This window comes from Salvelinus sp. IW2-2015, linkage group LG36 (genome assembly GCF_002910315.2).
Source record: "Salvelinus sp. IW2-2015 linkage group LG36, ASM291031v2, whole genome shotgun sequence".
NCBI lineage: Eukaryota > Metazoa > Chordata > Actinopteri > Salmoniformes > Salmonidae > Salvelinus > Salvelinus sp. IW2-2015.
The window spans coordinates 14,955,232-14,970,064 of NC_036875.1; the positions used below are offsets into that span (position 1 = coordinate 14,955,232).

Sequence of the window (14,833 nt, forward strand, 5' to 3'; positions counted from 1 at the left end):
TTTWATTTTAAATAGTCTGTGGATCTATTGGGGAGGTAAGCAAATTGAAGTGGGTCTAGGGTGTCAGGTAAGGTAGATGATCCTTGGCTTGTCTCTCAAAGCACTTCATGATAGTTCATTTAGTTCAGTTACCTTTGCTATCTTGGGTACAGGAACAAAGGTGGATATTAAAAGCATGTGGGGACAGCAGACTGGGATATGGAGAGATTGAATATGTACGTAAACACACCAGCCAGCTGGTCTGTGCATGCTCTGAGGACGCTGCTAGGGATTCCATCTGGGAAGGTAGCCAAGCGAGGGTTAACACGCTTAAATGTTTTACTCACGTCGGCCACGGAGAAGGAGAGCCCAAAGTCCTTGGTAGCGGGCCACGTCAGTGGCACTGTTATCCTCAAAGCGGGCGAAGAAGGTGTTTAGCTTGTCTGGAAGCAAGACATTGGTGTCTGCGATGTGATTGGTTTTCCCTTTGTGGTCCGTGATTGTCTGTAGACCCTGCCACATACGTCTTGTGTCGGAGCCATTGAATTGTGACTCCACTTTGTCTCTATACTGACGTTTTGCCTGTTTGATTGACTTACGGAGGGAATAAATACACTGTTTGTATTCGGCCATATTCAAAGTCACTATTCCATGGTTAAATGCGATGGTTCRTGCTTTAGTTTTACGCTAATGCTGCCATCTATCCACGGTTTCTGGTTAGGGTAGGTTTTAATAGTCACAGTGGGTACAACATCTCCTATACACTTCCTGATAAACTCAGTCACCATGTTCGTGTATTCGTCAATATTATTCTCGGAGGCTACCCGGAACATATCCCAGTCCGAGCGATCAAAACTATYTTGAAGCATGGATTCCGATTGGTCAGACCAGCKTTGAACAGTCCTTAGCATGGATACTTCCTGTTTGAGTTTCTGCCTTTAGGAAGGAAGGTGAAAAATTAAGAACAGATTTGCCGGAGGGAGAGAAAGGGCCTTGTAGGCATCCCAGAGTTGGAGTTGGAGTAGCAGTGGTTGAGTGTTTTAGCAGCGAGAGTACTACAGTCGATGTGTTGATAGAACTACGGTAGCGTTTTATAAGGTGCCACTCGTCTGTCCTACGGTCATTCTCACCTCTTTTCCCTGCAGAAGATCACTACGGCACCTAAAGCCTTTCTCAGCATGACTAGATCCCTGTCTTCCTACTTAACTGTTTTCAGGCGAACCGTGAGGTTAATGCTGCCGAACGTAGAACCTCAGCTTCTGTCAATAGTGTTGTGTATCGGTATTGGTATTTATTGGTATTTATTCAGATCCCCATCCTCCCAGCGGTCCCAGCTTGCGTGGCCAAAGCCATCATCCAGAAGGTCTACTTGTCTGTGGCACATTCAGTACGGGCGTTCAACATAATGTCCCTACTGTTGGCTTACCAGGCCCATTTGTTACTGGAGATAGGCAATCTCTTAGACATCGACAGCCATCCAGAACCTATTGAAGGAGATCTGCATCGTTACAGATGCAGGCCAGAACCTCTGGCCTCCAGCGGCGCCATTCAAGGCTGTGGGTGCTCCATGAGCCTTGCTGTGCTAGGGGAGAGAGCCCTGTGGCTCAACTTGTCAAGCCTCTTGGACAGGCAGATTTCCTTGACGGTCCGATTGAGCCGAAGGAACTGTTTGGGCCAGTACTGCAGCATCCCAGTCTACCCCTTGACAAGCCAAGGCTTCGCGGCAGGGAAAGGGCAACACACTGGCACCAGGGTTTTCCACACTGCAAAGCCCCCAGCGACGAAGCAGGCAGCGAACCCACAGTACGAGTCTCATAACAGAGGCTGGCAGTGGGGAAAGCCACCCTTTGCTGCAGCCGCATCTAAGTTCCGCCCAATTGATTCCCTGGGGAAAGAAGGGGCACTCGACTTAGTGGTACTTTCCGAGYGGCAGAAGGGGCAGCCAACAGTTCACATTGTGTCTTGGCCTGTCCCCACTTGGGTGGAGCACAGACTTCCCACCCAATCTAAAACCCTAACCCTTGTGCAGTGGCTCATTCAGATGTATCTGCGCAAATGGAAGACGGAGGGGGCTCACTCTACCCCCAAGTGCACAGTTTACCCCTCCGTGCTACAGCTTTCCCCTCAGCTCTCGTTCAAGTAGCCGGGGCAGGTCGCCACCAAGCACCATTGTTTTGATACTATCCCTTTAAATCATATAAGTCTCTGTCCCATTCAAGAGTCTTGTCAATGACACAGAGCAGAAATATAACAAAAGGGCAACTCGCTATAACGCCACCAGGGGGCACTCCAGGACCACTGGCGAGAAAGTGTCATCCAACATGTGGGTGACTCGCCACAAGAGCAGGGAACTGGCCCGCATTCGCAGTCCAACCCTGGGACTTGTCCACAGTTATAAAGGGGTACTGACTGCAGTTCGCTATGAAGTACAGGAGGTTGGTAGCACCTTAATTGGGGAGAGCGGGYTGGWGGTAATGACTGGAGCGGWATCAGTGGAATGGTATCAAATACATCAAACACATAGTTTCCAGGTGTTTGATGCCATTCCATTTGCTCCATTCCGGCCATTATTATGAGCTGTGATCCCTCAGCAGCCTTCGTTGCCATGAAGCCACCTGTTTTCAAAGGGATTTTAGCTTCAATAGCTAGAATCCCGTGGTGACTCAGCTTGAATACCAGAGCAGGAAATCTCCTCTCTATTGAGCAACAGAGCAATCAGAGCAATACCAGCGAAAGAGAGCCATAACGGCATCTACTCCCGGTTCTTCCTGGTTCCCAAAAAAAGGAGCGGATACGCCCCATTCTGGACCTACGGGTCGTTAACAGCTATCTGAGAAAGTTCACGTTCCGTACTCTCTATTCCCTGGGTCGACTGGTTAACTTCAATTGACCTACAGGATGCTTATTTTCACATAAGTATTTTGCCAGCACACAGGAGATTTCTCAGTTTTGCCTTTCAGGACACAGCCTACGAATACCTCGCTGTCCCCTTGTTAGCACTACCTCCCTGGACGTTCAGCAAGGGTGTGGAGGTGGCTCTAGCATCCCTGAGAATCAGGGGGCTGAGAACCTCTGCCTACGTAGACGATTACCTGCTTTTCTCCCTGACACAGGAGCATGCAGTGTGAGATACGGCTTCCCTTGTAACCCACCTCACAACCATCTCAGTTGTACCGCTAGGTCTACTGAGAATGAGAGACTTACAATGTATGTGTACACAACGTCACCTCAATCAAAAGATAAACAATAACCTCAGAATGTCTCTCGGCTCTCTGTCACTAGACGAGCCCCTCGATCTTCGTTTCTGGTACTCCCCTAGCGGTAGTATCAATGAGGAAGGTGGTGATGACAGAGGCATCACTCACAGGGTGGGGCGCAGTCCACGAGGGAAGAGCAGTAAACGGAGMWTGTCTGCGATATGGGAGTTGGCCATATCCACATTGTGAGATATTGAAACAAGTATTTGAGGGGCCTCTCGAGTGGTGCAGCAGTCTAAGGCAATGCGTCGCAGTGCTAGTGGCGTCATTACAGACCCAGGTTCGATCCCGGGCTGTATCACAACTGGCCGTGATCAGGAGTCCCATAGGGCGGCGCACAGTTGGCCCAGCGTTGTACGGGTTAGGGGAGAGTTTAGGGGAGAGAGGGGGGCTTTACTTAACTCATCGCCCTCTAGCGACTCCTTGTGGTGGGCCAGGCACCTGCAGGTTGACCTCRGTCGTCAGTTGAACAGTGTTTCCTCTGACACATTGGTTTGGCTGGCTTCTGGGTTAAGCAGGAGAAGCGCGGTTTGGCAGGTCATGTTTCAGAGGACGCATGACTCGACCTTCGCCTCTCGAGCCCGATGAGGAGTTGCACTGATAATACAAGATCAAAATTGTGGAAAAATGGAGGGTAAAATACAACAACAACAAAAATTTGAGAAACAAGTATTTGAAAGAGAACTCAAGTTTTCTTTTTTAACCCCGGTTCTGATAGTATGAGTGAAAGTAAGGGACCCTCAGTTGGTTTCTGATTCCTAATTATATGGTAGGAACTCCTTAGCTGGGTCAAACAGAGGGGAGACATTACTTTCAAACTCCCCCAAAATTTCAGATGCCAAAGCAGGTGCTTCTCCACCCCAGGAGGAGGCATCTTGTCTGAGAGCTTTGGTATGTGTCTCAAATGTCACCCTACTCCCTATTTAGTGCACTACTTTCTACCAGGGAACAGGTGTGTGTGTGGGGGGGGGGGGTCTCAACAGAGTGGCAGATGATAAACCAGTTACGCAACATTTTCACTACACAGCTGAAAATTACTTCCGACACACCTGAAAACACTAGCAATATTCTCCCACTTTGGGGAATTTATGCAGTGGTTATGTTGAAGAAAACTCTGTTGTACTGTACAGCAGCAGATACTGTCATGACATTATGGTGATATATATATATATATTTTTTTACAATTTGATCTGCATGTAGCTAAGGTATTTTAATGTTAATAGTACAGTAGTGAGGGGCAAATATATTGGAATCTCCTACAGGGATGTTTACTGTAGATTAAAGGGTCAATCTGCAGTTGCTACATCCAATTTTAGACATACAATGTTAAATAATGATATGTACACATTGATTTTTTAAGAGTATAACTTATTAATGCCTCATGAGCTCAGTCGAACCCCATCAGAACCCACAATATAAGCTTATATATCTCCAATGTTTGTAAGGAAAGTAAATGTAAACAAGCACTGTATAGCCTCAAAATATGGTTAAAACTATAACTTTGAGCCCTGTCTATGAATTTGAGAGTAGTTACATTTTTCCAGCCCCATCACTCAGCTTTTTACCAAAACAGTGGTGGGTATTGTTATTGTTTAAACGGCAGATTGCCACTTTAAGGATAATAAAACATATTGCCCCACAAGCACAATAAACATCAGGAGTTATACCTATTTCCTGTTTATAATGATGTGTGTCTTGTTGTAGCCATAATGGCCGACAGCCACTTGAATCCTTAATGGTGAAACTGCCACGTCCGTTTGCGATATTACAACAACAAAGAAGTTACTGCAAACACTGAACACTGTTATCTTCAATCGGACATCATTGCAAGCAGGATAGAGCAGCAGCATATGTACTGCAATTTTTTKTTTTACCATGATGTGCAACGCTCCCCCAGCCTTCCCCACATCTGCTTTGTCAACAAAACAAAAACAATAACAATGGCTGTGGGGTGGACAGTGGCACTGTTTCCCCCTACTGTGGATTCCATCTTTAACCTTCAATATGGGTAATGAGAGTGATGTCGATGCCAGTGTCTGGCTTTAGTTTCACTCATGGAGATTATCCCTGTGAATTATTCAAGCAGAGTGGAGTGGTCTTGTGTTCCAATGGCCGTGCTTGGTGTAGCCTCTGCCACCTATCAAGCAAAGGAAGATAATTCATTAACACCAAGTCTTCAGGGGATATACTATGACATGTTCTCACCAATATCTGGTTGATAAAGACAAAGAGAGAGAAAGAAAGAGAGGGAGAGGAGAGAGAAAGTGCAAGGTAGTGAGTGGAGTGATAAAGAAAGGATGAGATTAGTTTAGTTATGCTATGTTTATTATCGACTGAAAAGGGATAGCTCCCCTGACTACATACAGGCTCAAAACCATTGGATTCTTATGGTCGATTGTTGGTTTGATGTTGGTTTCAACTTAATAAACTATGCACAGAAATCCGACACCTTTTGAGGCAAAGATATTACTTCCTCCTCCCCCACACATATAGATGTTGACATTTAGCCGGTGTAAAATTAAGTCCCTTTAATAAATGCGTCGAGGTTGTGATCTTTGTGTTTAAACTTGGAGTATAGAGTAGAGCCTGAACTATACCTGACCTTCATTGTCATGGCAACAGAGGCTATGAGACTCCCAGGAGTGCAATACTTCTATTGGTTATTATTCACCATCCGTAATGTTTCCAGAAGGTTGACTGCTGGTGGAAAATTATAGCCTACCTACCTGTACTCTGAGGAAGGTAATTTAAAGTTGTTGATCTTATTATTGTCTGTGGTTTATGGACTTAGGTTGCTCTGTTTCAGTTGTATACAACATTGTAGAAGGTAATGTTGGTATTTAGATTAGATTGAAAATGTATTAGAATTGAATAGTTCATCATTAAACATCCAGTACCATACTTAAAAACAAAATACACACAGTAATCTCTTGTCTATCCACTTTCTGTGGTGTTCTTTATTCCAAGGGAAGTCTCAAGGAACCCCTTATTCTCAGAACACAACATTGAACAGGGACTCCCAGTCCATCTATTAACAGCAATTTTGAGCATCAGAGACAAACAACGTCCAGAGGCCCGGTTTCTCTGACTCCTAGCAGGACCTGGTAATGAATTGCGCAGCGTGGATTACCCACCTGGGCCCGGCCTGGCGCACTACTAATGCCAGATAGTAGTCATCATTTATTAAAGCCTACCTAGGCTTAGTTTCACTGTCCACCACTGCAGCGAACTTCTTCAACTCCTCGACTGGCTATTATTCTTCCTCGAGAACACACAGCCTCAATGGCATAATGTATTCCGGGACTACAGATAAAAGAAAGCAAAGATCAAAATATCAATGACTGTGCCATTAGGGGAGAGAAAGATAGGGGAGTGTGGCTGAAAAGAAAGAGAATGGATATTATACAGCTTCTGGTCGATTCAGAATGGCATTTTGAAGGCACATCTTCGGAATCTGTGAGTAGAACCATGCTCTATTTGTATAGCAAAGACTTCCGGAGAATTGTCATAGTCACCATAGCTGCATGGTGCCCTGTTTGCTGTTCTGAATGTGGAGTATTGAAGATTGTGGGTGTCATTAGAGTTCAAGGACTTCTCTCAATTGAGAGGACAGGCTCAACTCTCCACAGTCACATTTCAGTGATGGTGCCATGCTATTCAGTACACCACTTAGAGAGTTCWAATTTGGCATTGAACTTTATTACCAATGCCTTATTGTAGGATACCACAAAATCCCCACTGCTGTGAAAGAATGTACAGTGTTCCCCAAATAAATACAACATGGTATTTGGTGATGTAAAATGTATATATTTTTTAAATTGTAAGAAAGAGACAATACAATGCTAACTCATTTCCCAAATGTGGAAAAAGAGAATGAAATTATGTGGGCAGAATCAATGTGATGAGGACCTCTGGCCAGGGGAACCTGCTGCTTTCTGTTAATGCACTGTGGCACCCATAAATTCATAGCATGTGGAAACGCTAATACCTCTCAAACACACGATTGTATTGGAGGAAATCAGATAGCACCCGTTTGGAGCCCAGCCTATCCCAGTGCTCTGCTGTTCTATGGGTTTCAGAGTAGGCTACAGACGCTATTTCCAACAGACTCCCCTATGATTTAATATGAACACATGCAGAATCAATGCATCCAGTAGCACTTAAGTGCTTTTTTAACGAGGTTAAGTATTCTCAGAACTACCATAGACCTATTGGCTGTTGCTTTATTTAATTTTTGCTGGATGAAAGTAACATAAGCCTTGTTATCAAGGTCATGCAGGTCACGTTCATGGCAGAAGTATACAATATAGCTGCTCGGTTGTCTATTGTTTTCTCCTCTGGCTTTTGAATCTGCTTTACATGTTGTGTTTTCATGCATAGAGCCTGCTATGTAATATGACACACACACACCACACACACACAGACAGACATAGACATTAAGTAAGTTGGTTGGTAACCGGGGAGAAATAAAGAGGGGAAGAAAGAGAGGCTTTGAATAATGAATGCGAAGAGGCCTGTTACACAGCAGACAAGCCTTTGAAGTGACATAACTTACTGCCACAGCTTTCATATCTTCACCCATTGCTCACATAGAGAGAGAGAGCGATAAAGAGACCAAAAGCTAGTAAGAGAGGGGGAGGGACGGGGCAGGGGTGAGAAAGAAAGAAAGAAAGAAAGAAAGAAAGAAAGAAAGAAAGAAAGAAAGAGGGAAAGAAAGAGAAGTATGGGGGCATCCATCATGCTCTTAGGCTCATCATGGACCTATTCTGAGTGTCCATCACTCTGTTAGGTGACAACTGTGACATGTTATATTGTGTGGTACAAGAGGAGATAGTGTTACTTGAACATTGAAGACACAGGAAGGGATCTGTTTAATGACTTGATTTAAGTGTTGTGGCAAAGTAAGGATTAGAGCCTTTGGTGATTTCGCTCTTAGACTATTTGATTTAGATCGTTTCCAGCTGGAAGACAAATTACAGCACAGATTTCATAGTAAAGATGGGTTCTTCTTTGCTCTTTCAGTACTATCCATTATTTCCTGAAAAGGGACAAAACACATGGGTTTCCGTTTTCTCACTTATAAACTCTGAACTCTTCCTGGCACTGCCCTTATCACAGATATCCTCCGGGTTCCCTGCTTTCGGAGGAATCTGGGAACATCTCGGAATAAAAACGATTTCATGCCTGTGATAGCACAAGAGTGAGGCATGACAATTACGCCTACGTGTCTCAATTACATTATTCATGTGATTTACATTAATTGACTGAACACTGGTTAAGGAACATTGTTCGTGAGCTTCAAATTAGACATCCACTTGTTATGAGTTGGGATGCCTCAAACTGTGCCATGATGACTCACCTAGTGTCAAAAGTGGTGCACTATATGGGGAATAGGGTGGGATTTAAGATGCAGCCTATAGGACTTTTGTCATTACTGTAAGTATGTTATGCCTGACCTCCTCCCCCTGTCCTCCTCCCCAGCCACAGGACCAAGTCATCAGGCTGGCCACCTCCTTCTGGCACCTGGAGCGCCGCACATGGACCCCCCAATGGATGGGACATGGCCACCAATAGAGACGGACGAGACTGCTACATCAAGTAAGTCGAGTCGAGGAGAGGCACGAGGAGAGAAAAAAAGAAGACAGTGGTTCTCTCTCAGTCCCAGATGTTTGGGAGGCTTTGGCAACCTGTGATTATTTCAGCCACGTCATTGCCTAGTGCCTCCACACTCTCTCTCTCCCTCCATCTGTGCCTTCAGAATACTGATTCTCCTTTTCTTTCCATTGCTGCGCACAGACACAGACCCTGTCTGCACACAGACTCTCTCTCTCTCTCTCTCTCTCTCTCTCACACACACACACTCACAGACACGCTCCAACCACTTTACTGTAGCTAGCTCTGGAGCAGAGAACTAAACCCTAATTATGTTCTCTGCCGGCTCCTGATAAAGAATTCACCTGCGTAGCGACTTTCTTTGATCTCTATGAGACTGCATGTAGCTGCAGAGACGCTGGGGTGCAGTGTTATCAGCATAATCGATCCATAGCCATTCTGGATATCTGAGGAGGACTACAGGTAAAATAATCCTCTCTGTCTATCTGTCTCTCCTATGATCTGAATGTGGTTTGACTGTACTGTTCTGCTCTGTACTGTACTGTTCTGTACTGTATGCGGGCAAGAAAGCCCAGAGTAACAAGGGAGTGTTTGGCTGCTTCTTCATGTCTTATGTTTCTGTAGGAGTATGAGGCTTTGCAACAAACAAAAAAAGTCAAGATTCCCAGCCATACTGTGGCATTTGTACTTATCTCTTTATGCATAATATAGTGCTTTCTTATTTAGACACAGTGTGTACTCATGGAATATGCACCCTGCTGTAATACAGTATTACATACAGTATGTGCACGTTGTTTGCCTGGTGATTACATATAAACCTAGCTCTCATACAGAGATGTGCGATATGTTATATTGTGATATTGCGCTGCGTTGAGATAGGTACTGTCGGAAACAGGCTAGGGAACTTATCATACTTGGGTTAGAGCTTGAGCAGCGTGATGTCAGACAGGTTACATAAGAGCTCCAGAGGAGGACGGAGTGTATTGGATGTACATAGCCTGTCTGGATGAGGCACATCACTGAGGCTGAACCTTGCTAAATAGGAAGAAGACTCATAAATAATGTGGCATGTCTGTGTCAGTAGTGATCTCTCAGTTTTTCAAGGTTCTAATTGTTTGACATCAAGTTGTGGTGTTGCTTAATGAAACAGGTATAGTATGCATGACAGGAAGGCATGAATAAACCAGTGACAGTGACTAAGCATACTGTATCACACCATATACACTGAGTGTATAAAACATTATGAACACCCGCTCTTTCCATGACATAGACTGACCAGGTGAAAGCTGTTATCACTTGTTAAATCCACTTCAATCAGTGTAGACGAAGAGGAGGAGACAGGTTAAAGAAGGACTTTTAAGCCTTGAAACAATTGAGACATGGATTGTGTATGCGTGCCATTCAGAGGGTGAATGGACAAGACAAAATATTTAAGTGCCTTTGAACGGGTATGGTAGTAGGTGCCAGGCGCACCGGTTTGGGTCAAGAACTATAACAGTTTCCCGTGGGCATCCAGCCAACTTGACAGAACTGTGGGAGTATTGGAGTCAACATGGGCCAGCATTCCTGTGGAACTCTTTCCACACCTTGTAGAGGCCATGCCCTGACTAATTGAGGCTCTTCCAAGGGCAAAATTGGGGAGGGGGGTCGGTGCCACTCAATATTAGGAAGGTATTCCTAATGTTTGGTATACTCAGTGTATAACAGAGATATCTAGCTATATGACTTTGGAAAGAGGTGTATATTTACAGTCCATAGGAGTTAAAAGGTTGGATTACATCAGTAGCATTGTGGGGATATGGTCAAAAGCCCAGTTTCATGAAGACCGATCATAGAAGAGGATAATTTCATAAGATATCTTAGACTATAATGTACGGTCTCTCTCTCTCTCTCTGCCTCTCTCTCTCTCTCTCACTCTCTCTCTCTCTCTCTGCCTCTCTCTCTCTCGCTCACTCTCTCTCTCTCTCTCACTCTCTCTCTATCTCTTGCTCTCTTTCTCTGTCTCTCTCTCTCCATCCCACTCTCTACCTGTTTGTAATAGAGGAAACATATTTTAATCTAAGAGTACATTTAAGGTGAAAAGGTGGGGTAAGCAGAGCTGCGAGTCAGCATAATTTCCCGAAGTTGGCTTTATCAAAAGCTTTACGTCATACATTAGGCATTATATTGCTTGTCAATGGTAATTCAAAGTGCTTAGAACATTGCTACCCAGGCAGGGAGTACACGGCCAAAAAAACAACAAAATTACTTCAAGAGAAATGGTTTGTTGCAACCCTTCAGACGTTCTCCTCTTAAGAAGATTTGGTCCTGGTGTAGACTCAGTAAGGACAATAGTTTGTGTTGCTTATGTTTATATATCTTGTGTTGCTTATGGTCAGTCACTCAGCTGCTTAGTGATCAGTCACTATGGGTTATGAGGAATGTGTAGATCATAGAAATAAAAGTCCTAGAACGATTATATTTCTATGTTGTAGAATGGGGCAAGCTGCAGAACATTAGTAACTAATGGTGCTGATTAGTGTCCATTAGACACAGCCCAGCTAGCACATAGTGTTCTGAGAACCATATGTTTCTTAGAGCTTGGTGAGAGCGTGGTTGTCCTGGTTATTTTGGATACAACCTTCCCACAACTTTCTGGGAATGGTGCAGGATAGTTGCTTGGCTTTGGAACATTCTCAGCACATTTAAGGAGCTTGACAAAAAAAATATGTTTTCTTGGTATTTCATTACTTTACAAAACATTTCCTAAAAGTTCAAACATGATTAAATGTTATCTCAAATGTTCTCAAATAGTTCAGAGAACGTTAAGAAACAACGTTCCTCTGTGGGAACTTCAGTACTTCAGCATAACGTTTCCTACAGGTTTTATCATGGTTCTATTTAAAGTCATGTTCTCAAATTGTTCCAAGGAAGTTAAGAAACAACGTTCTTCTGTGGGAATTTCAGTACTTCAGCAAAACGTTTCCTACAGGTTTTAACATGGTTTTATTTAAAGTCATGTTCTCAAATTGTTCCGAGAACACTAAGACAACTTTCCATTAAAAAAATGTAAAAACTTACTAACTAACATTCAGAGAACATTCTAAGAATGTTATTTAAAAATGAATACATTCCCAATTGTCAAATTTTGGGGAATAAGACATTTGAAAGTCTAGGTTTGACAAAATATGTCACCAATTACTGTTCCAAAACTATAAAGAAAATATTTTTATAAAGTCAGACATTTTACGTAATGGTGTCGCTCTAAACATGTGCAAATTCCTATAGGAAATCAGCCCTTTTAAAAACACAGGGCTTATGCAACATCATTTGTTGTCTTACATAAAAAACAGGACTGATATACATATGAGGAGACAGCTGATTGATGTAAATATACGCCCTATCTGATTCCCAGTTTGTCCACTAAATAGCAGTAGGAGATCATATGTCTCTTGGCCACTTCATACAAGTTACCTCTGGTTTGGGTAGTGAGGCACTGAACTGATTTTCAAGCCTGACATCTTAAAATAACCCTAAAAGTCAGGGTTTTCAAGTTATCCGGACGTGCTACCTGTCCCAGACCTGCTGTTTTCAACTCTCTAGAGACAGCAGGAGCGGTAGAGATACTCTCAATGATCAGCTATGAAAAGCCAACTGACATTTACTCCTGAGGTGCTGACCTGTTGCACCCTCGACAACTACTGTGATTATTATTATTTGACCATGCTGGTCATTTATGAACATTTGAACATCTTGGCGATGTTCTGTAATAATCTCCACCCGGCACAGCCAGAAGAGGACTGGCCACCACTCATAGCCTGGTTCCTCTCTAGGTTTCTTCCTAGGTTTTGGCCTTTCTAGGGAGTTTTTCCTAGCCACCGTGCTTCTACACCTGCATTGCTTGCTGTTTGGGGTTTTAGGCTGGGTTTCTGTACAGCACTTTGAGATATCAGCTGATCTAAGAAGGGCTTAGATTTTATCAATTTTTGTTGTTGTTTAAATAAGAAGACACGAGAGAAAACGTCAAACTTCTGTTCCCATTCACTTTTCCTATTGTAAACAAGTGAGATAGATCATGGAGCATGTGGAGGACGCATAGAAGCTCATGTGGATGGAGAAGGAAATGCATTGCTTTACACTGACCATCAGGGTGTACCCTTTCCATGCATACTAAATGACCGACATTGCATAATCTATGAATATGACTATGGCCTTGGGAGAGGAGAGCAGAGGAAACGTATGGCTTCATTCCAACAACCAATGTGAAACCAAAAACATACGTTCACACAACTTCCAAGGAACTAAATGTGCTAGCTGAGAGGGCTGTCAGTACGTTGGGAGGCGGGCCATCTCTAGCAGGTGGCCGTGGTTGGAGATGAGACAGCACACTTCCTGGTTGCAGATGTCCATATGTTTTTCCACTGCACACAATCTGTTGTGGTTGTCATGTATAAGTGCTGAAACCAACATCACAAATCCAAAAGTGACTTTGTCTCAGTGGCACCTTAGCAATATGATATGTTTTATTGCAACCCAAAACCAAGGGAATCAACCATATAACATTACTCACAATGTGTTTCAAATGTCAGTAAGAAGACATCTGTGTGTCTGTTACCATAGGCCTCCGTGTAAATGTCAAGAAGCCCCTGCCTGCACCTTCCCTGCCCTCGCTCAGTGCCTTGAAAGATTAATTGTGGGTATTCAGTGACGAATGGAACATGTGTCAGGAATGACTGTGAATTACACACTGGCTCCCCAGTCAGCCCACAGGCCTAATTACCCAACACAGTGGCAACCATGGGAAGAGTTGCTACTGCTGCCTCTGATGCTACAGTTCTGCTGCTGGAGAAGGGAGAGATACTAGATAAGGAAAAACTGGAGGAACATACAAAGGAGATGCAAAGCTACAAATTGGCACATAAACAGTTTTGTTGGCAGTTTATGTGGTGTAAAGGATATTATAGTTTGATTAATTGATGTACTGTATATGATCAACAAATACACTTATTAACACAGTTAACATGATAGTCTAATTGAATTGCAGTATATTTACATAGATCCATCTAGAGGGAATATCCCAAATTAAAGTCAATGTTGACTGGTTCAAATGAGAAGGGTGATCGGGGTTCAGACTGAGGAGTGTCGGGCAACAGACTAACAGGTATCAGTGACAGGTTAGCCAGCCACAGTGGTTCCACAGGTCCAACATGAAGCCAGTCTGTTTCTGTTTGAACCTCAGGACTTGGCCCTTCCCTAATCACCAGCATACTGCACCACCTCACACAGGTCAAAGGCTCATTGGCCAATGGCCACACGTTCTATTTCTGGTTTCCCATATGGCTGAAGAATCACATGCAAGTAAGATGCTGCCATATACTTTTTTTAGTGCTAAATCTGGAAAAAGCAGTGTTTCCCACTGGGCACACCACATCATTTCAACGTGGATAATTGGGTAATATTTGGTTGAGAAGTTGATCAATGATATTACAACCTATATTCATCCACTCAAAATACCCAAAGTTTGTTGAATTTCCAATGCTTTAAAACATCTAAAAGCACAACCAAATTCCAATGAAAAAACAATGTCTAATTTTTGGTTTAGTTGTCATCCAAATGCTTATTACTGTGCTTTCAACCATTTAAAGGCACAGCAAAGATCAAATGGAAATACAATGTCAGATCTTTTTTTAAATGTATACAACAAATTCATGTGTTATTACTGTGCTTCATCTAATAGCAGAACCAAATGACCTGGATTGCAGTTGAGATTACATTAAAAGTACATGGCGCAAGCGATCAATGCCCTTCGAGATTCTGCACAGATTATTACAGCAATTACTCTATAGCACTCTATAATACTCCGTAAACTGGTCATCTATGTATACCCTGTCACAAAGATGACGCTGGAGAGACGAAGCAGGTACGGGGAGTAACATTTAATAAATAACGGACATGGAACGAGACATAAACAGCGTTAGCAAACAGAAAACAATCAATGCAGAAGC

General features: G+C 43.4%; 1 protein-coding gene across 3 annotated transcripts in view; it reads left to right on the forward strand.

Moving 5' to 3' along the window:
* Positions 1 to 14,833, forward strand: part of LOC111959492 (FERM and PDZ domain-containing protein 4-like) — a 54,092-nt gene that overhangs the window by 22,705 nt on the left and 16,554 nt on the right. For all 3 annotated transcript variants that reach the window (XM_023981104.2, XM_070437652.1, XM_023981105.3), the window contains exon 2: positions 8,718 to 8,834. In XM_023981104.2, coding sequence (XP_023836872.1) covers positions 8,718 to 8,834 — 117 coding nt within the window. The remainder of the gene's footprint in view (positions 1 to 8,717; positions 8,835 to 14,833) is intronic.